Below are 27,299 nucleotides of genomic sequence, written 5' to 3'. Positions count from 1 at the left end.
CCTATCAGATTCAGACCCGCATGGACCAACCTTACATCCAAAGAAGATCTAGGGACCAGGTAAAGCTGTCAAGAGCACTCACCAGCAACATGATATCCTGAGGAAGACGTATCCCTGAGGGGTTTACTACTGCCCATATCAGATAACTTGGCATATAATTCCTTAGTAATCAAGACATTTTGAGGCTTTAAGTCTCGATGAATTATTCCTAGGCGATGCAAATGGACGAGTCCTGAGACCACATCCCTGTATGACAACATAGAGTAGATCTTAGGACTTAAAACCAACAAGACGTATGAATCAAAAGATGTTTTCCATTAATTAAACAGACATTCAAGATCAACGAAGGCAAGGTATGTGAACAAAGGGTGGTCGTGTGCCCTCTACCTATAATTGATTAACCAACAGCTAGAAACAGAAATCCTGGTTGAAGGCATTGGTTGATAGTTAGACTCGATTCATAGAAACTTCTCAAATTCACAGGGAGAAACCCGAATCTGGAACAACATGAGGATGACTAACTCAAAACAAATACTACATGACCCTTTTTGCAAAAACCAGTTTATCCATGTTAAATCGACTTTAAACTAATTCGGCAATTATGAAATGACAATAAGGATTGAGATGAACAAGGTAACACAATATGAATTGCCACCGCTGTAAGCCGAATTCAATTAAAATGGGAAATCTGCCACTTCATAACTAAATGACTACTAACTGAGTATCATAGTAAGAAAAGGCCGAGTTTAGCCTAGATAGTAAAAAACGGGTGGAATGTTCTTGTCATATTTGAGGAATTCCTACTTCATGACCACCATCACCGGATTGAAGAAGGAATTACCATCTTCATTCACTAATAACACCGAGATCATTCATAACGCCGTCATGGTGCCTTTACGGAGAAATTACCGGTTATTGATTTTATTGATGGTTATTCTCTTAAATTGAAGATTCACTAATCGTTTGAAGAATTTCATTTTTGTCATTATCATTTTAAATACAAGTAAATTAATAACTTATGGTTTGACCAAAAAAACACCTAATAACTTACGGATGTGAGAGGTAAACATTGAAAAAAATATAAAGTGACACTTACCTAACTAAAAGATCAGGGTCGCTAATAAAGGTCACCCATTAAATTCGGTATACTGTAACTTTTGGAAGGATAAAGGAGGTCAGTAATGGACATATTTCATGGTTAATCGCTTAATATAAGGAAATTTTTATGTAAGAACCTGAAGTTAAGCTATTTTCTCAAAAAAGGACAGTTAGTCTCAAATGAGTGCCAGCACTCACCGGCTGGCCAAATCGTCACCGGCCAGTGCATCACATGATTGTTCTTGCTGTTGGAGCAGGGGCACTTTTGTCCCAAATTTTTTTTTGGGTTTTGTTTATTTCTTCCCCATCTTGCTTCTCGCTTTTGTTCTGCCTGTGTTGCTTTGGATTAAATTATCAGAATACGAACAAGAAAAAGAGAAAAAGAACAAAAGATTACTACGTATAATTTCTTTGGGTCATAAGTGCCCTTGCTCTGGTGGCTAGAACAACCATGTGACATGCCGGCCGGCTAGCGAGATTAGACCCTTATTTAAGATTAACTCGGTCACTTCATGTCTTTATTTGAAACATTATAACTTTGAAGCCCCTTTCTTTGAAAAAAAAATGGCTCTACTTTAGGGTTTTAATTAAATTCCTGCTAAAATATAAAAGCAAAGAGTGTGTGTCAGGAATGTGAGAATAGTCTCTCCCTTACTTCTTTGCTAAGCAAAACCAGAAGAAACTGTTCTAAGTTGATCTCACTAATTCTTTAGGAGTTGTTCCTAATTTATTACATATTAAAAAGAAATCGGAAGGAGTTGTACTCACGGTTGAAGAGACTTGAGAGACCCAACGGGCAACCGCATCAACGCTCCGTCCTGTCCGCTCCGAACCGACGCCGCCACCTGCTCAGGCCCTTCCAACCCCGAACCGGCGTTGCTCGGCCTGAAAGAATGATCGATGAGGTCTTCCATAACACTCGATCGGCTCCAAGCTGCATGCTGTCTGATGAAACCACGAGCGAGACTGAGGAGAGGCCAAAAGGCACTGCTGCAGCCCACGGAAGGAAGATCCGAAGCTTCCTGCGATCGCTGCATTATTGCAATGTAACTAAGCAAGAGCGAAAATCAAGAAGAAAGATTCCTTAGGACGATGATGAGATTCTTCCGACCATTGTCGAACTGAAAAGAGAAAGATTATAGGACTGAAAGGTGGTGCAATGGATGCACTGAGGGGTCCTACTGGCCCAATAAACTAGACCTAATGAACATCGCTAAGCACGATGCCCTTTCATCATCATAACGAGTTGGATGTAGTACGACGAGGAATGATGATAGCGAGAGTGCTTTCCGAGAAATAGCGGAGATTATCGGATCGACCCGTTTCGCGAAAAGTGCGCTCATAGAGCTGGTCATGACACGGAAAGAAAGTAGAAAAGCTTAGGTCGGTTTTTCTTTTGTCCCACGAGACTGAATGTGAGTCTCACCGTTTCTTGATATTCAAACTGGTTTGATTTATCGGGCAAGTTTGCATGCACGATACTTCCTAGCTAAGAAAAGAGAGGAATCTTCGTCCAGGAAGACCAAGACTTGCATGGCGGCCAAAAAGAAGAAAAGAAAAAAAAGGAAAGACAGACGCTGAACGGAGTTAGGCCTTTGGATTCTCCAGGCCATGTGGTGGGTACTCTCTTTATTGATTTTTTTTTTTTGGTAAGGCAAAAGGATTATATACTTTTCAATTCACAAGATACAGCAGAAAAGCCGTACACAAAAACCTTGTACCTAACGCAACACAGGTGTTGCGATAGTTGCAAAGGTGTACTGGCTGACTAAAGCTAGCTGGCGCTACAAGCTGCAGGGGCCCGGGTGACAAGAAGAACGAGCCGAGCCTCTAACAAGCGGACTAAAGAGCCACAAAGGAACAACAACTACAGAACATTAAGAAAAATAGATGTCGGGATGTCCCAGCTGGCCTAGATTCTTCTATTGCACGGAGTATCTGCAACAGGCTTGAGAGAAAGAGCCTTATCTCGAACAGCTTTGACAAGATGGTTCCGCATCGCAGGCAGGAAAATGGTCCCATTTCTAAATAGGAAGTTGTTACGCTCTATCCAAATGAGGTGGCATAGAGCTCCAAGTGCAAACCGAGCAAGGCGGTGATGGAAGCTGTTGCCAGCAATGGATGTGGACGCCCAGCGGAGAAGATGTTGCCAAGACCCGTTGTGCCAGGGGAGGTTAAATTTGGCGGCCCAAAATGACGCTAAAGAGCCCGTATAAGTGCAACCAAAGAACAGGTGATCAACAGAGTCTGGCATACCTTGGCAATAAGCACAAAGTCCTTCAGAGATTCTGTGATAGGAAAGGAGGAGGACCTGGGTCGGAAGCCTGTTGAGGGTCATCAGCCATAGCAAAAAACTATGTCTCGGGGCAAAACTGCAGTCCCAAATGAATAAATCCCAGTAAACATGGTGTCCCTTTTTCCGAGTTAAATCCCAGGCCGAGGAGATAGAGAACACTCCGGAAGGATGACCTTGCCAAGTAAGTTGGTCCGGCGACTCCGTCACCGGCTGGGGGGTATGTTCAGTCCAGGAATTGAAGGATTGTATCACGTTAGACAGGTGCCATTCGGAGGACAGGAAATCCCTAACCGAGGCCGTTCTTGCAATGCCAGAGCAGAATATGTCTCTATTAGAGAACAATTTATAGAGTGGGCCTTTATCATGTCAGAAGTCGAACCAGAGTGTTCTCTATTGCCTCTATTGCCAATTCTCCATTTGAATTGCTGCTGAAATTCGAAACAGAGATCTAAGATTTTCTTCTAGGCCCAGGAGCACACCGTAGGTTTAGGGGCGACCCAAAAGTTCTTCGTTTTGAGAAAATTGGAATGGATCCATTTGTACCATAAAGATTCCTTGTCCGTGAAAAGGACCCAGATGTGCTTAAGCATAGCTGCACGGTTACAGTCGATAAGTCTACGAATACCAAGTCCACCTTCAGACCTAGGTAGGCAAACATCAGTCCAAGAGACTTTGGCACCCCCCACCCCCAAGTCTGGACCCTTCCATAGGAACTGTCTAAGGATCAATTCGATTCTTGCAAGGACAGAACGTGGAAGACAGAAAATAGAGGCCCAGTAGACTTGAACAGAATGGAGAACAGATTTTATAAGTTGAAGACGTCCCGCAAACGAAAGGAATCTCTGAGTCCAAGAGCGAGCTCTAGCCGTGATAGCATTGACTAACGCGTTACAGTCATTCTTACCCAATCTGGAGGCAGAAATAGGGACTGAAAGGAAGCGTACCTTCGATGAAGCCAAATGAGTGTAAAATACGGTTCCTGAGAGTAGGACAGCCACCCGAGAAGAATATCTCGCTTTTGTTGACATTTGGCTTAAGTCCCGACCACCGGGAGAAAAGATCCAGGCCACTCTTAAGAAGGGCAGTTGAAGTGTCGTTTGCCTCCGAAAATAACAGAACATCATCAGCAAAAAACAAATGGGTGAGAGATGTGGTCTTACACCGCCAGAAAAACTTGAAACCCGGGATACGAGATTGGGTAACTAGAATTCCGGTGAAGACTTCCATGACCAAAGTAAAGAGGTAAGGAGACATCGGGTCCCCTTGACGTAATCCTCTGCCGCTAGGAAAGAAACCGTGGAGGGCTCCATTAATTGCAACTGAGAATTTCGGGGTCGTCACACACTGCATAATAAGCTCGATAGTCATACAGGGGAACCCAAAGGCTTGCAAGGTCCGCTGGAGGAAAATCCAGTCAACGGTGTCATATGCCTTTTGAAAGTCAACTTTAATGGCGCATTTTGGCAGGTGCGGGTCATGATGAAATCCCGCAAAGAGTTCTTGTGCAAGAAGAATGTTGTCCCCAAGTTGCCGCTTCTTGACAAAAGCGTTCTGAGTGGGACTGATAATGGCAGGCAGCACTGCAGCAATTCTATTGGCCAATATCTTGGTAATACATTTGTAAACCGTGTTACAATAGGCAATCGGCCGGAATTCATTCATGGATGAGGCGTTGGGGACCTTGGGCACCAAGGTGAGAATGGTAGCATTGGTCTCCTTGAGCAAGGAGCCGGATTGGAAAAAGTCCTTGATAGCTAAAGTGACTGAAGGTCCAACAATATCCCAAGATGATAAAAAGAAGTCCACATTGAAGCCATCAGGTCCGGGGGCTTTACCTTTCGGAAGAGAGAAAAAAGCATCCCGGATTTCAAGGTTAGTCACCTGGCGGGACAGAAGTTGAGTATGATTCTCGTTGAGGAGGCGTTGGATCACCGCTTGAATGTCCCGACTTGCTGGCCGAGGGGTAGACGTGTCGGAGGCAAGCAGGTTCTCATAGTATGCGACAATATGGTCACGGACTAGAGTCGGGTCAGAAAGGATAGATCCAGCGCCATCGGAAATCGAGATTATTCGATTGCGGAGATGCCTTCGATTGACAGAATGATGGAAATACTTAGTATTGCGATCCCTTTCCTTCAGTCATCTGATTCTAGATTTCTGGTTGAAGAACAATTCCTCCTGAATACGGAGTTCAGAGAAGACTCGGAGATGGTCCTTCTCCTGGTTAGCCAATGACTGGTTCCAAGGGTCACTAGCAAGGGCATCTTGAGTAGAAGTTAGTTCTGCTCTCGCCTGGGCAGTGCGGGTAGAGATGTCAGAGAAAGATTCCCTATTGAGAAGTTTGAGGCGACCTTTGAGGAGCTTCAACTTACGTATAAAATGAACATGGGAGTGCCAGAAACATAAGAGTCCCAAGTTTCCGCCACAATACTCAAAAAGGAGGGATGCCGCATCCAGCAGTTAAAGAATTTGAAAGGCTTTCTGAGGACCGGGGGAGAATCAATTCTTATAACCATCGGAGAGTGATCAGAAACTCCTGGGGCTAAGAAGGTAGCCTCCGAAAAAGAAAACGCTCTGGTCCAGTATTCATTAATGAGCACCCTGTCTATCTTCCTCTGTTTCCGCCGAGTACCTGAGGAAGTAGACCACGTGAATCTGTGACCAACATATCGAAGGTCATCAAGACCAGCTTGATCTAGGCAATTAGCGAGCTCGTCGAATGCAGGAATCCAAGAGTTGGAGCTGCCAATTCTGTCTGAATGGTCTCTGATGGCATTAAAATCTCCAGCAATCACCCAAGGCACTTCAGCAAATTGCGGGCTTAACCGGATGAGATCTGCCCAAAGAGTCCAACGAGTGATAAAAGTATGTCCGCCATAAATCACCGAAAGGTGACAAGTCTTGCAAGGAGCCAAAAGATTTACACGGCCATGGATAGCCTGCTCGGAAATAGATAGAACAACAAAATCAACTTCCTGGGGGTTCCAGCCTACCCATATTCTGCCTCGGGGAGAGTGGCCATAGTTAGAGGACCATAACCATCCCGGTACTAAACCAGCAGAAATATTGTCAAAAAGAGACGGGCTGACCTTAGTCTCCAGAATACCAATGCACGAGAGGTTGTTAGATCTAACAAAAGATCTAATCTCAGCCTGCTTGAGGGGGTGCATAAGTCCTCTAATATTCCATATGCCAAAAAGCATAAAAAAAGAGTTGAACATTTTACCTTTTTTTTTTCAAACCCCCCCTCTTTCTGGATTTCGGGGGAGGCTTCTTAGCCGATCCACTCTCTTTATTGATTTGTACATAGTAAACAGGTTTTTCTGAAGTAGGAAACCACGGTGATGTCTTGTCAGTCATCTATATAATCCAAACAATGCATGATCACACGAATCAACCGGCCGTTAATCGTGGGGTTTAAGTTGAAATGGACATTGTAGTTGATATCGATTGAGATTCTTGAACTTTCGCGAAAGTTTTTTTAGAGTTTAGAGTAGGATACATAGAACCTCAACACAAGCATCACGATATTCTGATTCTAACATCATTTAGTACATCAATTTAAATATGCTAATTATCGCTCGATTCTGTTTTGGATCAACACCATTCTATTACTTCGAAAAGAACATTTGCAGCAGAAATTGCAGTATGCGTTGTCGGAGGCTCATAGATAAATAGATCAACTCGTTCTGGAATTCTGACTTTCTCTCTTAGGCATATTTAGGCATGAATCAGTCGCCCCAAGATAGCAACTAACGCATTGGACTTATCATAACCTACCCATGAAAAGAGAGACTTGATATTTTGTAGCTGACCGTACATTCTAATTATCATCTCTCACATACCATATATGCATCATATAAACATGTCCATACAGGTTTAATCAATGTATGTGCTCCAAGTGTGTAATGACATCTTTATATGCGATGCCAAAGTCAACCATCCTGCAAATTGTGGTCATCGACCCGAATTATTGCAAATTGCACTGCTGATAAACCGTTGTGGTCACTGGTTGAAGTACTCCAGAAAGCGAGAGCATTCATCTTCGGCGCACATGGAGACGAATCTGTATGTTTCGATCAAGAGTTTGGGGAATCGTTTCACGTACGAAATAGCCGTCCAAATCCTCAGGAGATGATCCGACGATCTCCTGCCACAACCAACCATCAGTGCGATATCGTATATGAGCCACAAACTCACACTATTGCTCGCTGATACATTCAATCTAAAGGCCTTGCGGAGATTAAGCTGCGGTAATCATGTATATCTTTACAGTGATAGTCCAGCGCAGGACGTGTTTAATTTTTGTAAAAATAGATATATAAACATCGAATATGAAATAATGACTCAACGCATTGGTGATAATAATGTAATCAATAACGTCCATGCCATTATAGATGCAAAATTTTCCTGCATTAGTAGCACTGGCAAGTAGAAACATACCTGAATTTCTGGTGGAAGCTCTCTGTAATGGCTAAACGTGTTTCGCACAATTCGCAACAAGTCTCTGACTGTTTTAAACTTGTAGACCTTGAACTTACGCATGTGCTTAATGAATTTACAATCTATCTCTCTATTCCATTCCTTGTTGAAAACATGCTGAGCAATGCTCTCCAATTTTTTCAGAAGATCAGGATCAGTTCCCCCGCTAGCTTTTGGTTGTACCCAGTCGCTGGTGTCTCGGAGAAAGGACAGTCTCATTTCTGAACTCCAAAAAAATGGATGGCGAAGCACCTCCAATGGCTTTGGTCTGCCAGTAATTAAAAGCAATTTACTATCGACCCTCGGAAAATTATCACAAAAAATGAATTGTAACCCAAAATGCTCAAAGAAATCAATTAAACGAACAACACGGAGATGGGCCGACTTCTCGAATTCAAATGCATCACAAACATGGCATTGGTACAATCTCTAAAACAATTAAAAGCACATTAGCTCAAATGAGAGAGTAACCAAAACGTCTGAAAACTTCCACGCACTTCACGACTTATTGACTCTAGGATGAAGGCTATTATTTGACTGTGACAAGAAGCCAGAAATGATTTACTCCAAATATCTTAATTTAGCAATATAATCACTCAGTCCCTAGGATTCTTCAAGACAAAAAATTGGGAAGCGAGAGTGATATTCTCCAACTTCATAGTTAGTGCCATATACTAAATTCTCGGAATCCTCTTCGGTGGACGTATAGCAAGAATCCATTAAATAGTGCATTTTTATGTTCGTGGGCAGGTAAGAAACTTATAGCCCTAATTACAAGCTTCCGACAATGACCATTTTCCATTGGATTATCACAATTGTTCAAAAGCATTTAGGGTATCACGTGGCTTCTATTGTCATTTGCCAGAAGAAATGAATGGGACCTACACATTTTTGCTCATCAAGTAGAACCACATCGGCCGGACAGATATTTGAGCCAAGTTCAACGAAAATCAGGCTACCTTTCATACTAACAAGATTTGAGTATACAGGAAGATGGAAAATAGTCAACTAACAATGGTTACTAAATCTATCAAACAGCCCAATGAAAATGGTAGTGATGCAAATTAAAGATGACAGCACTCTCAACTCAATTTAAGATCCGGGTTTAGCAAAAGCGAAATCAAATCGTGAGCTTCTGGTATGGATGCCACCAAGGACAGGTCCATTTTCTTGTTCTTAATATTGATGTCGCGTTCTAGACATTCACCAAATGGATGTCCTCCACCAGTGACGTAAAAGAACAAGACACAACCTAAACTAAACATATCCATTGTGCGTGTTTGGCTCCCACGACAAAGCTGTTCAGGTGCTTGCCATCCTGAGGTTCCACAACCTACAAGACAAATATCAGAGATCAACAAAAAAGTCACCATCACTAGAACGATATATAGATGAATATGATAGATTCACCAATCAACGAAGGGAGAGAATGGCAAAAACTGTTAATCACCACAAATTTTACCACAACATAAAAAGCAACGCAAAGCAACCTGACTTCCAATATAACATATTCTTTATAAGAAGAGATTGGTCTAGCAAGTTAAATTATTCGTCGGAAGGTTTTAACCAAGAATCTAAAGATGATAACCACGTAAAAATTCAGATTATGCACGGATCGATCATGAGGAAAAGAAGATCAAAGGTTTGGATAAAGCTGTCATGATCACTTATCGGTGGCATGATATCCCAAAGAAGATTGATCTTGAGGAAGACATCTGCTAATGCCCATATCACACAGCTTAGCACCTAATGATGGATTCTTAGTAATCAAGACATTTTGAGGCTTTAAGTCCCGATGGATTATTCCCTTGACATGCAAATAGGCGAGTCCTGATACCACATCCCTATATCATAATATAGAGAAGACATTAGGGCTTAAACCACATCCATGTATCATAATATAGAGAAGACATTAAGACTTAAACCAACAATGTATTTGGAACCAAATAATATCTAGGCCACTCGATCGCATCAAATACCTAAGTAAATTTTAGGCCTTATCCTATTGAAAATTAAGGAATTTCTCTAGCACACTAAGACCCAGAAAGGATGCCAGAAGTACATTAGAAGGTTATATGCGTAAACTCTAAATGAAAACCTGACAAAGACTTTCATCACTGTATCGATCACATCACCATTCACTGATTTGAGTGCCCAGAGGTTCTCTAGCATTCATGAATAAAAAAGAAAGAAGGTATATTGATTTTACCGTAACGGGAAATCAATGTTTTTATTACTACGTAATTGATAATACCTAATTGATTTACATTGGAAGATAAGTAAGATTTCAGCCTTCATAGTGACATTGAATTTAACCTGTGACTCTAGAGCTGCAAGATTCAAAACTCAGCCCACGATATTAATTGCATTAAGCTAATCATACATCGAAGTTTTTGCAGGAGATCTATTAAGTCCATCAACTAGCACCAGAGCAAAGAAGAGTTCATGAAAGATAATGATCTCTATGAGATGCTTTTGAGTCATGTAAAACATATGTCGGAAAGCCCAACACAAATACAAATATGTGAGTTGATTTTTGGAGTGCCTCAATAAGCAACATACTTCATATATCTCTCAATTCAAATGAAAACATAAAAATTACCTCATCAAATTCAATAAAGAAAGGTGAGGGATGTCTATCTGGCCTCCACAACTTAAAATCCTGCATCGCATCCCTAACAGAATCCAATTTGGATTTATAACTAACCGTTGATGCTGGATCATTAGGGAAGACAGAGTTATTTGAAGATTCTGAATGTGCTTGAATTAAATCATCTAAGCTGCAAGCACAACGCTCTAGAGCAAGATACACGAAATACTGGTCGTACTCCACTCCATAATACCGAACAATATTTGGATGTAGATCAGATTCTGTCAAATTCTTAATCTCGTTGAAGACATCATCATCATGATGACCCTTGACTTGTCGTTTGACCGCAACACGTCGAAGTTCATAAAAGCCCTCGAAGACAATGGTCCCATTACTTCCCTTAGCGATTTCTGTATTTGATACGAGGAGTTTACCAATTGTACTCCCGATGCCACCACCAGGAAGGTTATTAAGGGCCTGTTTCACAACTTGCCAAATAGTGATTGATTCTATTCTTTTGTTCCCAGAATCAGTTTGAAAACAGAAATCCGTTTTTTAAATTTTTTGTGCCCGGGCACAATTTTGCAAAAAATTGTGCCCAGAATCAGTTTTAGAACAAAATCAAGAATAAAAAAAAATTGTAGCTTCTTGATTCTGAAACAATTTTTTCAAAACTGATTCTTCTTGGTTTTTTTCTTTTTTTTGGTTGTTGTTGTTCTTTGACCCCGCAACCCGCCGGCCGCTGGCGATCGGCCACAGGCCAGGGCCGGCGAGGGCGGCTCACGGCCTCGCCCAGCCAAGGCGAGGCTGACCTCGCCGTCGCCATCGGCGAGGGCGGCGACGAGGGCCGCAACGCCCTCGCCGGCCCTGGCCTGTGGTCGGTCGCCGGCGGCCGGCCATGGCCAAGAAAGGAAGGGGAAAGAAAGAAAAAAAAAGGAAAAAAAAGAAATAAATATTAAAAAATTCAAAATATTATTAATAAAAAGAAATTTTATGTAGTTACGAAACGCATTTCTGCTCTTTTTCTATTCTAAGAACAAAAATTTTGGGCAGTTACCAAACGCCTTTAAATGCTTAGAAATTATTTTCGGACACAAAATCAAAAAGAATCATTTCTGCCCATAATCAGATTTTGGGCACAAAATGGTTGCCATGCGCAGCCTAAGCTTCATCCATAGGTTATCATTGCTCCTACTATAGCGAAGCCTGCCTTCATTTTTTTGAAGAGAGGTGATTGTCCTCTCTGTCGGGACTTCCATTACTCTCTAGCTCAAAAATGGGAGTGAGAAAATCATTCAAACATTGCAAGGTACCGGGTGATAAAGGTTCAGTCCGTACCGTCAACAAAGAGTCGTCATTCAAACATTGCAAGGTACCGGTTGATAAAATTTAAGTCCCTACCGTCCACAAAGAGTCGTCATTGCTCCTACTATTGTCAAGCCTGCCTCCGTTTTCTGAAGAGACGTGATTGTCCTCTGAACTGCCATTACTCTCTAGCTCAATCGGAAAAGGTAGAATAGGCGGATCCAAAACAAATACAGTCTCTCCCATCAACAATAAGTCATCATTGCTCCTACTATTGTCAAGCCTACCTTCGTTTTCTGAAGAAGGCTTGCCCGTTTTCTTCTTCTTGGAAGGTGGTTCCTGTAGGCTAGGCAAAACGTTGAGTTCAAACGACCTCAACATATTATGTCGACGGAATCGTGGCCTTGGATCGCCGGATCTCGGTCCGTGACGCCTTCCGAGTCGTCGAGTATGTTGAGCAGGTCGCTGGATCTGCTAACGAACGCGGGAGAGATGGAGGCGGAGAGGGCGAGGGAGGAGACGGAGGCGGAGAAGAGGTGCTTGGGGTTTCATTTTCGATCGTCGTTTTCCTTTTTGTGTTCAGGGGTTCACCCTTTCTTTTAAGTTTTAACCTCGCTATCCACCATTGATTATTGGCTATTCCAAATTACGATCGTCCTCATCGTCACTCCTAACATTAACGTGGTTGCTTCGTCGTTCCCTCGAAACATATGCTTTCCAGATTATTTTGAAATTAGAATTGTCGCATCCCAAGATCCTTACTCTAGTAGGGGAAATGATATGGCCATTTTGCTACTCAAAGAACACGCAACTTCAAATATAACCATTACAATACTATTAAAATATATGTACATCCTTCTATATGTATAATGAAAACAGTAATATGGATATATACTTTCAAAACTAATAAACTAAATATCAACAAATACCATATCAAACATATATTTAACTATCTCAACTCACACCCAAAATTTAGTTACCCAAAATTCCTCGTCATACTTGCCGCTAGCTAAACAACTTGAAAAGTATTTAAGATCAATGGTATAATGAGTAGTACATATCTCTTATAAGCAAATTGAACATCTACCGTGCATATTTATAAAAAAATACCATAAACTCAATAATCCGAACTAGATTATGGTATACGTCCCAAATCAAATATGAATTATTTCATTTCAATTGAGTTTTATACACATTGAAAATACTTAATTCATCAACAATATCAAATTAAACATCAATGGTCCATTCTATTAATCAATCTACTTCCTAATATTCAACTGCGTCATGCTTAACGCCCTGTGACAGAGGCAACCAAGTTTCCTCTTTGCTATGTCTCCACTTATATGAGTCGGTGGTTCAGCTTAGAAAGATATCCTGAAATAACATGCATAATTACAAACTCCTCAATGGGGTTCACAGTGATAATGAGTATAAATCTACTAACATCATCCCAAAATCCACAAAACCAATTTAGTATCTATATCATAAATCGGTTTCACAAAATAAAACATATAACCTTTCAAAACATAATACATTATATAACCAGGTTCACAATTACTACATATAACCTTTTGCAAGTCTTTCATAAAAGCATTTTAAGAACATTTCACAATTAATCAATTCATAATTATTTTCAAGAAATGTTTTTCTATGTCATTTCAAATAATCAAAATGGTAGTAAATGCCCGATCTAAAATGTATGCAACAAAAAAATTTCTCTTTCTATATTATCATGCCGTGCTATGCCTTTCATTACTTATAATAAATCTAATCACTGACATAAGTTTACAATTTGAAAAAAGAGATTTGCAAAACCAAACAATAAAAGCTACTTTGAGTTTGACGAACTTGAAATCTCTCTCGTTTTCTTTTCTTTTGTTTTCCAAATTCGGCTACATCCCTTTGTGCCAATTTCTCAATTTCAAGAAGGCCAAATAAATTCCACTAATACTCATATTTATAGGATAAACTTCTTTGGCAGTAATGGACGTGCAATTTGCTTAGTCATGTAACCTATTTCCAAGTGTCCACTAGTCGAAGCATGCAAATATGATAGGTGTCCGAAGGAAGCATTTTTCTCATCTTCTTTTTCCGAATCCAATTATTACGAGAATTCCCCAACAGCTTCGGTTGTTCGTTTGGCACTTGAACGGAATAGTAGACAAACCAGTCGATGATAAAAAAGATCATCAATATGACAGATGAAGCTTCTGACTGCTCAAAAGAGATGCACGAAATATCGCCGTAGAAGGCTGTATGGTAAGCCCGACCGACAGACAACTCGTGAATTATGGATCTCTGGAGCAGGTAGTGACAGTATCACATCAAAAGCATATCCTCGTTTTGCAACCTTACCATAATATCCATCTTCAGTTGCTGATGAAGCATGAGATCAGAAGAAGGAAGCCTCACTTTCTTGGGCTCAAAACTCAAGGATCGACCAATCTCAGGCTGAGAAGGTCTAGAAGATGAATTGTACATCTGACAAATTCGAACGTGAACGACAATAGGCGGACAAGAGCAAGAGAATTGCATAGTAAAGAGGTCTCCACATTCCCAACCAAGTCTATATCTCGAATCAACAGGAGGTGCACTACCGGAATGACCATTGTCTTCTTCACCAAGTAAGGAAGCCTCTGTTTCAGCTAGGGACAAGCTCCACGAAACCTTATCGGAAATCAGAGCAGAACAGTGGTCCTCGGACGAGGCTGCTCGTTGTTAGAGTTCGACTTTGCGAAATCCTTCGCATCATTAACAAATAAAACAGTACCTCGTCTCTCTTCCATGTCGTTTCTAGAGGCAGACGGAAAATCTGATGAACCATAGACGCGTACCAGTCTTCCAGTCAGAGAATCAACTTCGAACACGGTGCTTCTCCAAGATCCAAGATGAACCGTTCGATCCTCTGATATCGGCGGTGTGCTTTCAGGAAACGCAAGCATCACCATTGGACCTGATCGTGAGCATCTCTCGCTTTCTCTGATCCCTTCTGCTCTTCCCCTCATATGCAGGGTTTTTGTCCTCGCAAAATTCACTAACTAGACTAAATGCCCCTAATGCGGCAGATTCGACTCATGTTCAAATTTAAAACTCGAAACACAAGAGAAATAAGCAGTTTCTTCTCGCCAGACGCATGCACGTCTGAAGACTTATACTCTGCTCGAACCCTATAATGACCAACCGCATTATGCCATTTGACCATACAGATCCTATGAAACTGTGGCATAACTTCTTAATACAAAAAAGAACCAAGCTCACATCATGGCAACATACAGAAACATACTCCACCGAATTGCCACAACAGAATGGGAATCGATTTTCTTCGAAGGCTCAAGCCAGCCCGCTAAGTATCGCTTAGGTCGGATTGTTTCTGCGAAGAAAATTTGGGATTAACAGCACAACAAAAATCAAATTAATACACTCGCATCACATTTATCTGAAATTAATTTTCATATCACGAAAAAATCCTAAACTAGTGTACTTGTGCCACAATTACCGCAAAATAATTTTCGTGTCTCAAAAAATCCAAAACCGGTATGACTACCATAATCTTAAGGCAAAATTGGAAGTTTTAGCAAATTTTCAAAACGTGAGAGAGCTCTTAAGCAAAATTAGCATATTTTTGCGGATATCCCAATCTCAGTTCAGTTCTTCACATTTGACTTCTTGAAAATGACATCATTTAGGGAACCCATTTATGTTGAATTTCCACATTGGATTCTCGTCACATGCTGATCATCCAAGTTGTACATGCGTGTTTTCACATCACAATTTACGAGATACTTGACAAAAGTTAATGGAGGGTAGATTTAGTTTGGGATTTTACATGACATGAAAATTAATTTAGACTAAACGTGTCACGAGTGTATCAATTTAGATTTTTTTGCGACACAAAAATTAGTTTATGATAAATGTTATATGAATGTAATAGTTTGGAATTTTTTGCGATATTAATCAGAAAATTCAATATTTTTAAGCCCTGCGCTCAACCCAATTCAAGCAGTTGGTCAACACTCGCACAGTCCAACATGGATCACTTGGTAACTCGAATATTTGAAATCTGTCGCATCATTTAGTATATTAATCTTAATGTAAATTATCACTCAATTTTATTTTGGATTAAGTCCATTTTGTTCAGTCAAAAAATAACATTTGCAGCAGAAATTACAGTATGATATATCTTACGCTAATGGAAAGTGGGTCAACGTGTTCTGAAAATTCTGTCTTCTCTTTCGGGCATATACAGGCATGAATCCATCACCTCTAGATAGCAATTTACCACAAACCATATACATCATATAAACATTTACACAGGTTTCCTAAATGTTTATGTTTCGTCTTGGTACGCACGATGCCGAAATCAACCATCCTGCAAATTGTGTTTATCGACCCGAATTATTGCCAAGTTCATTGTTAATAAACCATTGGGATCACCAGTTGAAGTACTCCAGAAAGGGAGAGCGTTCCTCATCTTCGCAGCGCATGGAGATGAATCTGTACGTTTCAATCAAGAGTCTGGGGAATCGTTTCACGATATAGCTGTCCAAATCCTCGGGAGACAATCCAACTATCTCCTGCCACAACCAACCATCAGAACAATATTGAATTTGAGCCACAAAGTCCACACTACTGCTCGCGGATACATTCACTCTATAAGCCTTGCCGAGATTCAGCTGCAGCAATCACATGTAACCTTACAGCGATAGTTCACCAGAAGACGTGTTTAATGACTGTAAAGTAGATAGATAATTTTGAATATAAAGTAATGACTTCACGTATTGGTGATAGTAATGTAATCAGTAATGTCCTTGTCATCGTAGATGCGAAATTTTCCTGCAGTAGTTGCACTGGAAAGTAGAAACATACCTGAATTTTCGGTGGAAGTCCTATGGAATGGCTAAACATGTTTCGCACTATTCGCAGCAAGTCCCTGACTCTTTCAAACTAGTAGGCCCTGAACCTACGCATATGCTTAATGACTTCACTATCTATCTTTCCGTTCCATTCCTCGTCGAAAACACACCAAGCAATGCTCTCCAATTTTTCCAGAAGATCAGGATTAGTTCCCCTAGCTTTCAATATTACCCAGTCGCTGATGTCTTGGAGAAAGGACAGTCTCGTCTTTTAATTCCAAAAATGTAGATGGTGAAGCATCTCCAATGTCTTTGGCCTGCCAGACATCAGAAGAGTTCAGAATGCAGATGTCTTTGTTGTTTGGCCGTAGGAGATAGACCGACTTCAGTAATTCACTAAGCATCTTCGTCGAAAAATTAGAAAATGAAACCAAGTTTCTCTAACCTACTATTCTAGCGAGAAACATAGTTAAAATCCCTGAGAATCATTCAGTCCCCTAAATATTACATTAGTAATGATTGGCGTGTGCATTTTCGAGTACTGACAAGTTGCAGCAGCTAACTGACCACGGTTTTACATGTAATTGGCTTACATTGGAACATGTATGACTATCAATGGCATTTATGGTTCAATGTTGTTTGGTCGTCGTACTTCTAGAAGGAACGGATACACAGAAATTTGAGTGCTACATATGACTTGCACAAAATCCACTGAAGGTTAGAAAGGAAGAGAGATCATGCAAATTCTATGGCAGTACTCTCACCTCAGGTCAGGATGGGGGTTCAGTAAACGTGTGAACAAATCTGTGACTTCTGGCATAAATTCCACGGGAGACAAATCCATCGAATTATCCTCGATATTACTATCGCCCTTTGGATTGTCTCCAAATGGATGTCTTCCGCCAGTGACGCAAAAGAACAAGATGCAACCAAGACCAAACACATCAACTAAACATGTTTGCTGCACAGGACAAAGGTGTTCAGACACTTGCAATCCCTATCAGCCACAATCTGCAAGATAGACATCGGGTATTTAAATTTGTTAAAGAGCCATTGTCACTCAGACAGATACAGAGGTGGCATTACGGATTCAATGGCCAATCAAAAGAGACGGCGGCAGAAACCGTTAGATCTCCAAAATCATACCACAATGTAGGCAGCAAAGTTTCAATATAAGGTCTTCTTTAGAAAAAAAGACAGCTCTTACAGTTGAAATTATACAACTGATGGTTATAGTATCACCTAATAGATTCAGACCTGCATGGATCAATCTCAAATGCAAAGAAGATCGAGGGTCCAGGTAAAGCTGTCAAGAGCACTTACAGTGACATGATATTCTGAGGAAGATGTATCCCAGGGAAGAGTCTATACTGCCCAAATCAGATAACTTAGCACATAATTCCCTAGTAATAAAAACATTTCGAGGCTTAAGTCTCGATGAATCGTTCCCAACCGATGTAAATGGATGTGCCCTGAGACCACATCCCTGTATGATATAACCTTGAGTAGATCTTAGGACTTAAACCAACAAGACATCTGAACCAACTGATGTTTTCCATTAATTAGACATTTAAGATCAATGAAGGCAAGTGTGAACAAGGTGGTCGTGTGCCCTCTACCAATAATTGATTAACTAGCAGCTAGGAACAGAAATCCTACTCGAAGGCATTGATAGCAATACCAAATTGACAGGAAATTCTTTAACACAAAATGAAATGAGACACGGTAAGATCATCAAGACGACAGAGGAGAAAAATAATTATTAGGACTGGGTTTAACATGCAAAGGATATTTTCATATTATGTCAGGTGCCACAAGAAGCTGGGTGGCACATTTTCAGATGACACAACAGAACAACTCAAATTCGCGGGGGAAACCTAAATAAGGAACAACATGAGGACAACTCCAAACTGATGCTACATGACCCTTCTACAAAAGCCAGTTGTTTCCTATTGAACTACCCCTACTTTGGTTGAATTGCACTTACACTCCTCTGTTAAGCTCTTCATCTGTATGTTTCCAAATCAAGATTCATTATAAATACTCGTTTCCCAATCAATATATGGTCCTAGTGGTGATAGCTGCTCTGATGTCTGTCTTGCAGGTTGTGGATCCTTCGGATGGCAAGCACCTGAACTGCTTCTTCCTGGTGGGCGCCAAACAACATTTGGTTGTGTACTTTTCTTTGCATCATTGGTGGAGGACATCATTTGGTAAATATCGAGAATGCGACATCAAAATTGAGAACAACACAATGGATTTGTCCTTGGTGGTGTCCATACCGAAAGCTCGTGATTTGATATGGCATTTACTAAACCCGAATCCTAAATTGAGGTGAGAGTATTGTCATCTTTAATTTGCATCACTGCCATTTTCATTGCGCTATTTAATAGATTTTGTAACCATTGTTATTTGACTAATTTCCATTTTCTTGATCCTCAAATCTTATGAGTATTAAAAATAGCCTGAATTTTGTCAAACTTGGCTTAAATATCTAACCATTTTTTGCTCATCAAGTAAAGGAACAGATATTTAAGCCAAAAGATGGTTACAAAAATCTATCATACAGCGCAATGAAAATGACAGTGATGCACCAGCAATCTCACTTCAATTTAGGATCTGACTTTAGTAAATGCGAAAATCAGATCATGAGATTCTGCTATGTATGCCACCGAGAACAAGTCTATTATGGTGATCTCAATTTTTATGTCACGACGTTTACCAAATGGATGTCCTCCACGAATAATGCAAAAACACAACCTAAACTAAACATACCCATTGTGCGTGTTTGGCACCCATAGAGAAGCAGTTCTGGTGTTTACCATCCAAGGTTCCACAAGCTTGCTATCCTGAGGTTCCACATCCTGCAAGACAAACATCGGAGATCAATTATCACCGGTATGGACATGATAGACTCACTCGTCAAAGAGAGGCAATGGCGTTAAACCTCCACAAACTTTACCACAAATAAAAAGCAATACAAGGCAACCTGACTTCCAACACAATGTACTCTTTAAAAGAAATGATTGGTCTAACAAGTAAATTATCAGTCTAAATTTTTTAGACAGGAATCTGGAGCTTCACATATCAATCTTGAGGAAAAGAAGATCAAAGGTCTGAATAAAGTTGTCATGGTGTACTTAATGATGGCATGATATCCCAAGGGAGATTCGTTTTCAAGAAGGCATTTACTAATGCCCATATCAGACCGGACCCGGTCTGGTTCCCGGGTGGATCCAAGAATGGCCATTATAATTTTTTTTCCTAGGGAATAGGAAACATATACATCAAAAACATAGAAGCCTGTGTGTACAGTCCACAGTGCACGAACTAAGAAAACATATCCATCAAAAACTGTCCTGAAAAGGAGACGACACAGCAGCAGTCTCTAGCTACACGTATGGCCAGCATTTCTCACAACAATAGGCAGTAAACAAACAAATCCAAGAGAAGCAACACAGAGAAACATCAAATTCAAATGAGCGTTCATAATGTCAACCCTTGAGAACAGATTAAGATTTTCGTGCCCGAAAGAAGCTCAAGACATTCAACCCATGAACAGTCGCGGATCTGGAAACTCCGGCCAGTTACAGCAAAGTACCCAGAACCCGAAACCTAATCCACAGCCAGGGACCCAAGGAACTCGACGCAACCGACCAAAGCGGAGAACGAAAAAGAATACTCAGAGACGCGCAGCAGAAAGCAAAACCCAGAAAGGCCGAACCTGAAAGACCAAATGGTACCTGAAAAGCCGTCGCTCTTCTTCAAATGTTCAGTGGAAGAGAGTCTGAGAGTGAGCGACGAAGCTGCGCGAGGTGTGAAGAAAGGGGAATTAGGGCAATTAGGCGCGAGAGAGGGAGAGAGCGTCGTGGGCCGAACGACTGAGAAGAATTGGTTTTAGTTTTGTAATAATAACAGGTAAAAGAATTCGTTATTTTGTCTTGTTTTATTTGAAAAATAGTTCTATATTTCGCAAGAACGCGTCTCTTATTTCCAAACACCGTGTTATGATTTTTCATGATATTAATACAATTTAACGAAAATTAACGAAATGTAAAGTTATCCCAAGTGTACCGATTAGAGATTTTTTGTGGTTAAAAAATAAATTTTGAATAAATTTGCCACAAATGTACCATTTTGGAGTTTTTGATAATTAAAAAATTAATTTCGAGTGCATTTATCACACCAATTTAAGATTTTTTGTGATATTAACCCAAAGTTTTTTAATATGTTAAAATCCATAAGACACTGCATATTTAATTCAATAACTTGCTTGTTATTTTTTCCATTAAAAAATCACTATCACCTGACTTTATAAGTTCGAAAATACATAGAGCTCTTTAAAAAAAAGCCATATTAACTTCAAATTAGCACACCTCATTTCGGATTATACCGAGGTAAAGACAAACAAAAGCAAGGAAGAAAGGGAAGAAAAAAGAGAAGAATAAAGTTACATTTATTATGAAATATACTTTGTCGATTTTGCTTTAAGGTCAACCTCGTGTCAAAATCTCAACACTTGAAAAAATTCAAAAGAAATCAACCCCGATGGCGATATCCCATTTTTATGTCAAAATCAAGTTGTGATACGGCAGCATACCGAACCATACTCTTTTGTGCCATGTCAAGGTTTACTAACTGCTTAGTTAATTATAATCTTAATAAAATTAAGAAAAAATTATTGAAAAAGGGTGGAAGGTGAAGTAGAGAAGAGTGAGAGTAGCCTTTCCCTCTCCTTGCGCGTCAATGAATTGGTCAACCAGCAAATCACAATGTATTTAGATGTGTATACCCTAAAGTAGGTGAAAGAAGTGCCTTCACATTTTTTGCCGCGTGCGTCGGCGACGCAGCTGATTGATTTATGACAAGGGAGATTTGAAATTTTATAGAGACTTTAGTTAGTAATTGCTTATTCATTGATAGCTAATTTTCGGAAAAATGCAACATAAAGTCCGAAATTCTAAGTACGAAATGCATTCAAATCATAAGCCTTTTTAATTGATGCAAAGGAATCTTAAACATTTTATTGAAAAGTGTAATAAAGTAATGGAAATTTTAATTGGTGCAATCAAGTTCTAGACCTTTACTTTTAATTATAAGAAAAAGTTGTAAAACTCTATCGAACAACACAATTTAAAGTTGCAATGCAGCCAATTTATGAGTGCCGCAAGGCAACTTGTCATTCCGTGCAAGGATATTGCATTTTTCGAAGAAGATATAGTATTATTGCAATTAACTCAAAAACATTAGGAATCAATTGTACTTTATACGTATAAGGTTTAGAGCTTTTAATGCCTTTTATTCCATTTTTTTTCTTTTAGAGGCTTTGAAATACATGGAAGTCAATTTTTTTCAGTATTTTAATCACTTATAGATCATTACTTTAATATCCAAAGCTATTAGCTACAATGAGAAATTTTATCAACTATACGAGAAAGTCAATACCGGTGAGGCGGTGATATGTTAGAAATTACATAGGAAAATCATTAACCGTGTGGGTAATTACTTCTTAACAGAGTAATGTTTATTTCATAGATAACTACTAACTTGCTAGTAGATTGACATTTTATGACTGAGAAAGTTACCTACTCCTTTGAGATCTACTTAGCCTATATATTTATCTTTTGATATTTAGATTTCCACATGAAAAATTACTAACTAGGTGGTGAAGTTGCTAAACTACTACAGGTGGGAAGTACTTTTTCTTAATAAAAGTCGCTGCTAGGGCTGGCCATTAAGTTTTTCAATAAAATACAGAAAAATAAATTTATAAATTGCGATATTCAAAGGAATTGCACGAAATAAAATATAATATATAATATTTGCAATATCAAGAACAATACACTATACATTTAAAGTATGAGGTGATAGTATGCAAAAAGTATTTGATACGAACAACAATACATTACATACACAAACAAGGGCCCTAAGGCCGTCCAACTCGATTTCTATTACCAAGAAAAATAGACACAACAAAACAACGGGCGGAATGCACCTGTAATGTTTGAGCCACCACCGACTGGATTGAAGAAGAATCACCGTGGGTAATTTAGCCAAAGGGTTAAACTGCATCAACACTTCCCAAGTACTCCCGAAAGCGTTCGTCTTCTTTGCAGAACTGGGATACCACTTTATATGACAGCATCAAGAGTCCCGGGAATCGTTCAGCAAAGTAATTGTCATAACCCTCGGGAACCGGTCCGACGAGTTCCTGCCAAAACCATCGTCAAAGCAAATAACAGGCTTGCTATGAGGCCCAAGTTCATACAATCCGAGATTTGAAAAGTTACCGGAGAAGCCTTACATGCATGTGCCGCTGCAGAAATCATTAACAATTCAACACACACAGAGAGTACCTTAACATCTTCTGGAAGTTCTCTGTAGTGGCTCAACTTATTTCGCACGACTCGCAATAAGTCTCCGACACGGCTATAGTCGTAGCAGGGGCGCCTGCGCCCTCCATGTATCTCAGCCATAAATATAGGTTCTATTTTGCTGTCCCAATTCCCAGCAAAAACCAGTGGTGCCTTGCTCTCCAATTCGTTCAGAAGATCTGACCCGATTGCCCCAACAACATTCTCTTGTATTCTATCGCTGGCGTCACGAAAAAAAGACAGTCTCTTCTCTGAACTCCAAAAAAATGGATGGCGAAGCACGTCCGATGACTTTGGTCTGCCAGTAATTAAAAGCAATTTACTATCAACCCTTGGAAAATTATCACAAAAAATGAATTGTAACCCAAAATGCTCAAAGAAATCAATTAAACAAACAACACGGAGATGGGGCCGACTTCTCGAATTCAAATGCGTCACAAACATGGCATTGGTACAATCTCTAAAACAATTAAAAGCACATTAGCTCAAATGAGAGAGTAACCGAAATGTCTGAAAACTTCAACGCACTTCACGACTTATTGACTCTAGGATGAAGGCTATTATTTGACTATGACAAGAAGCCAGGAATGATTTACTCCAAATATCTTAAATTAGCAATATAATCACTCAGTCCCTATGATTCTTCAAGACAAAAGATTGGGAAGCGAGAGTGCTATTCTCCAACTTCATAGTTAGCGCCATATACTAAATTCTCGGAATCCTCTTCAGTGGATGTATAGCAAGAATCCATTAAATAGTGCATTTTTATGTTCGTGGGCAGGTAAGAAACTTATAGCCCTAATAACAAGCTTCTGACAATGACCATTTTCCATTGGAATATCACAATTGTCAAAAGCATTTAGTGTATCACGTGGTCAATATTTTCTCAGGCTTCTATTGTCATTTGCCCAAAGAAATGAATGTGACCTACACGTTTTTTGCTCATCAAGTAGAACCACACCGGCTGGACAGATATTTGAGCCAAGTTCAACGAAAATCAGGCTACCTTTCATACTAATAAGATTTGAGCATACAAGAAGATGGAAAATAGTCAACTAATAATGGTTACTAAATTTATCAAATAGCCCAATGAAAATGGTAGTGATGCAAATTAAAGATGATAGCACTCTCACCTCAATTGAGGATCCGGGTTTAGCAAATGCGAAATCAAATCATGAGCTTCTGGTATGGATTCCACCAAGGACAGGTCCATTTTCTTGTTCATAATATTCATGTCGCGTTCTAGATATTCACCAAATGGATGTCCTCCACTAGTGACACAAAAGAACAAGACACAACCTAAACTAAACATATCCATTGCGCATGTTTGGCGCCCATGAACAAGCTGTTCAGGAGCTTGCCATCCTGAGGTTCCACAACCTGCAAGACAAATATCAGAGATCAACAAAAAATTCACCATCACTGGAACGATATATAGATGAATACGATAGATTCACCAATCAATGAAGGGAGAGAGTGGCAAAAACTGTTAATCTCCACAAACTTTACCACAACATAAAAAGCAATGCAAAGCAACCTGACTTCCAATATAACATATTCTTTATAAGAAGAGATTGGTCTAGCTAGTTAAATTATTAGTCGGAATGTTTTAGCCAAGAATCTAAAGATGATAACCACGTAAAAATTCAGATTATGCACAGATCGATCATGAGGAAAAGAAGTTCAAAGGTCTGAATAAAGCTGTCATGATCACTTACCAGTGGTGGCATGACGTCCCAAAGAAGATTTATCTTGAGGAAGACATTTGCTAATGCCCATATCACACAGCTTAGCAACTAATGATATTGGATCCTTAGTAATCAAGACATTTTGAGGCTTTAAGTCCCGATGGATTATTCGCTTGCCATGCAAAGAGGCGAGTCCCGATACCACATCCCTATATCATAATATAGAGAAGACATTAAGGCTTAAACCACATCCATGTATCATAATATAGAGAAGACATTAAGGCTTAAACCACATCCATGTATCATAATATAAAGAAGACATTAAGACTTAAACCAACAATGTATTTGGAACCAAATAGTATCTAGGCCACTCGATCGCATCAAATACCTAAGTAAATTTTAGGCCATATCCTATTGAAAATTAAGGAATTTCTCTAACACACTAAGACCCAGAAAGGATGCCAGAAGTACATTAGAAGGTTCTATGCGTAAACTCTAAATGAAAAACCCGATAAAGACTTTGTTCACTGTATCGATCACATCACCATTTACTGATTTGAGTGCCTAGAGGTTCTCTAGCATTCGTGAATCAAAAAGAAAGAAGGTATATTGATTTTACCATAACGGGAAATCAATGTTTTTATTACTATGTAGTTGATAATACCTAATTGATTTACATGGGAAGATAAGTAAGAGTTTAGCCTTGATAGTGACATTGAACTTAACCTAGAGCTGCAAGATTCAAAACTCAGCCCACGAAGTTAATTGCATTAGGCTAATCATACATCACTTGGAAGTTTTTGCAGGAGATCTATTAGGTCCATAATACCCACATGAGCCAGCAAAGAAGAGTTCATGAAAGATAATGATCTCTATGAGATGCTTTTGAGTCATGTAAAACATATGTCGGAAAGCCCAACACAAATACAAATATGTGAGTTGATTTTTAGAGTGCCTCAATAAGCAACATACTTCATATATCTCTCAATTCAAATGAAAACATAAAAATTACCTCATCAAGTCCAGTAAGAAAGGTAAGGGATGTCCATCTGGCCTCCGCAACTTAACATCCTGCATCAAATCCCTAACAGAATCCAATTTGGATTTATAACCAACCGTTGATGCTGGATCATTAGGGAAGACAGATTTATTTGAAGATTCTGAATGTGCTTGAATTAAATCATCTAAGTTGCAAGCACAACGCTCTAGAGCAAGATACACGAAATGCTGGTCTTCCTCCACTCCATGATACCGAACAATATTTTTATGTAGATCAGATTCTATCAAATTCTCAATCTCGTTGATGACACGATTATCATGATGACCCTTGACTAGTCGTTTCACCGCAACAGGTCGACTTTCATAGTAGCCCTCGAAGACAATGGTCCCATTACTTCCCTTGGCTATTTGTGTATTTGATACGCGGAGTTTACGAATCCTACTCATGATATCACCACCAGGAAGGTCCTTGAGCTTCATCCATAGGTCATCATTGCTCCTACTATAGTGAAGCCTGCCTTCATTTTTTGAAGTGAGGTGATTGTCCTCTCTGTCAGGGGAGCTTGTTCTGGGAATAATCTTCAAGAGATGTCCTACAATTTGCTCGATGAAAGGCGATTGATCCCTGTAGTTGTATGGGAAGAACAAGTTCAAATATGACTAACTATAGCCCGGAGACGCCTTCGGCACATAAGCAAGAAACACACGAACTAGATTCAATCAGCAGTAGAGTTCAAATCGAGAACCAATATGAGCTTTTGCGGACCTGGGAATACAACTAACAAGAACATAATTTTCTTGGGGAAGAAGGTGCATTACCCATTAGCATCATTATTCAAATGCCATCCTGACAAAAATCCAGCTTCTTTTAGCGAATCCCTCCACTTCTGCACCAGCAAATCGTCCGCGTGGGTGGCCAAACACCTTCCGAAACCATCCCCGAATCGCCCGATCTGTTTCCGAACGTCGCGTGGCTCAACATCGTAGAAAATGGGCAGAAGCACATGACCCCGATGATCTCTGAACCTCCTGTTGCACTCCAGGATCTCCACCAGCTCGTCCAAGCACCACCGCGAGTCGGCGTAGTTGGTGGTGAACACGACGAGAGAAACCCTAGAATGGCGAATCGCGTCGATCAGCTTGGCCTCAATAAGAATCCCGGTCTCCTCTTTATCATTGTCCCAGAAGTAGTAGATCCCCGCCTGCTTCAGCGCGCGGAAGAGGTGGGCCGCGAAATTCTTCCTGATGTCCTCGCCCCTGAAGCTCACGAACACGTCGTACTTCCACCGATGAACCGAAGCGGAAGAAGATGGAACGGGTCCCTCCATCTCTTCGATCCCCATGAGGATAATCCGCGATTGAGCGAGAGACCAAGAAGAAGCTCGAATGAGAGAGAGAGAGAGAGAGAGGGGGGAGAGAGCAGGCGCAAGTGGTGAGCGAGAAGGGAACGAAAGTTCAAAGCTTCACCACCGGTACACACGCTCGGCGTCTTCTATGGAGTGCCGGGACCAGCTGGCGTGGGAGAAATTAATTCAAACTAATTTTTTGATTATCAAAAATTCAAACCGATACGATAAATTTATCTTAAATTAATTTTTTAATTATTAAAAATTT

At 40.1% G+C, this 27,299-nt stretch overlaps 1 protein-coding gene, 1 long non-coding RNA gene and 1 pseudogene across 6 annotated transcripts in view; all 3 read right to left on the bottom strand.

Annotated features, from left to right (window-relative positions):
- LOC115683628 (uncharacterized) overlaps nt 1-27,299 on the bottom strand; it is a 61,703-nt gene that overhangs the window by 5,321 nt on the left and 29,083 nt on the right. For all 5 annotated transcript variants that reach the window (XM_056320212.1, XM_056320213.1, XM_056320214.1 and 2 more), the window contains one exon: nt 83-246. In XM_056320212.1, coding sequence (XP_056176187.1) covers nt 83-246 — 164 coding nt within the window. The remainder of the gene's footprint in view (nt 1-82; nt 247-27,299) is intronic.
- On the bottom strand, nt 7,178-27,066 carry LOC115669460 (serine/threonine-protein kinase/endoribonuclease IRE1a-like; annotated as a pseudogene).
- On the bottom strand, nt 16,124-20,500 carry LOC115665651 (uncharacterized). The gene is made up of 4 exons (XR_008818546.1): nt 20,368-20,500; nt 17,389-17,635; nt 16,638-16,941; nt 16,124-16,345 (listed from the first exon to the last, which is right to left on the bottom strand). It is a non-coding gene; the product is annotated as an uncharacterized LOC115665651 (long non-coding RNA).

The sequence above is a fragment of the Syzygium oleosum genome, unplaced genomic scaffold (assembly GCF_021117445.2).
Source record: "Syzygium oleosum isolate NSW1041296 unplaced genomic scaffold, Sole_v2.1 Sole_v2.20, whole genome shotgun sequence".
NCBI lineage: Eukaryota > Viridiplantae > Streptophyta > Magnoliopsida > Myrtales > Myrtaceae > Syzygium > Syzygium oleosum.
The sequence above is the reverse complement of the archived record's forward strand: the minus strand, read 5'-3'. Positions and strand labels throughout refer to the sequence as shown.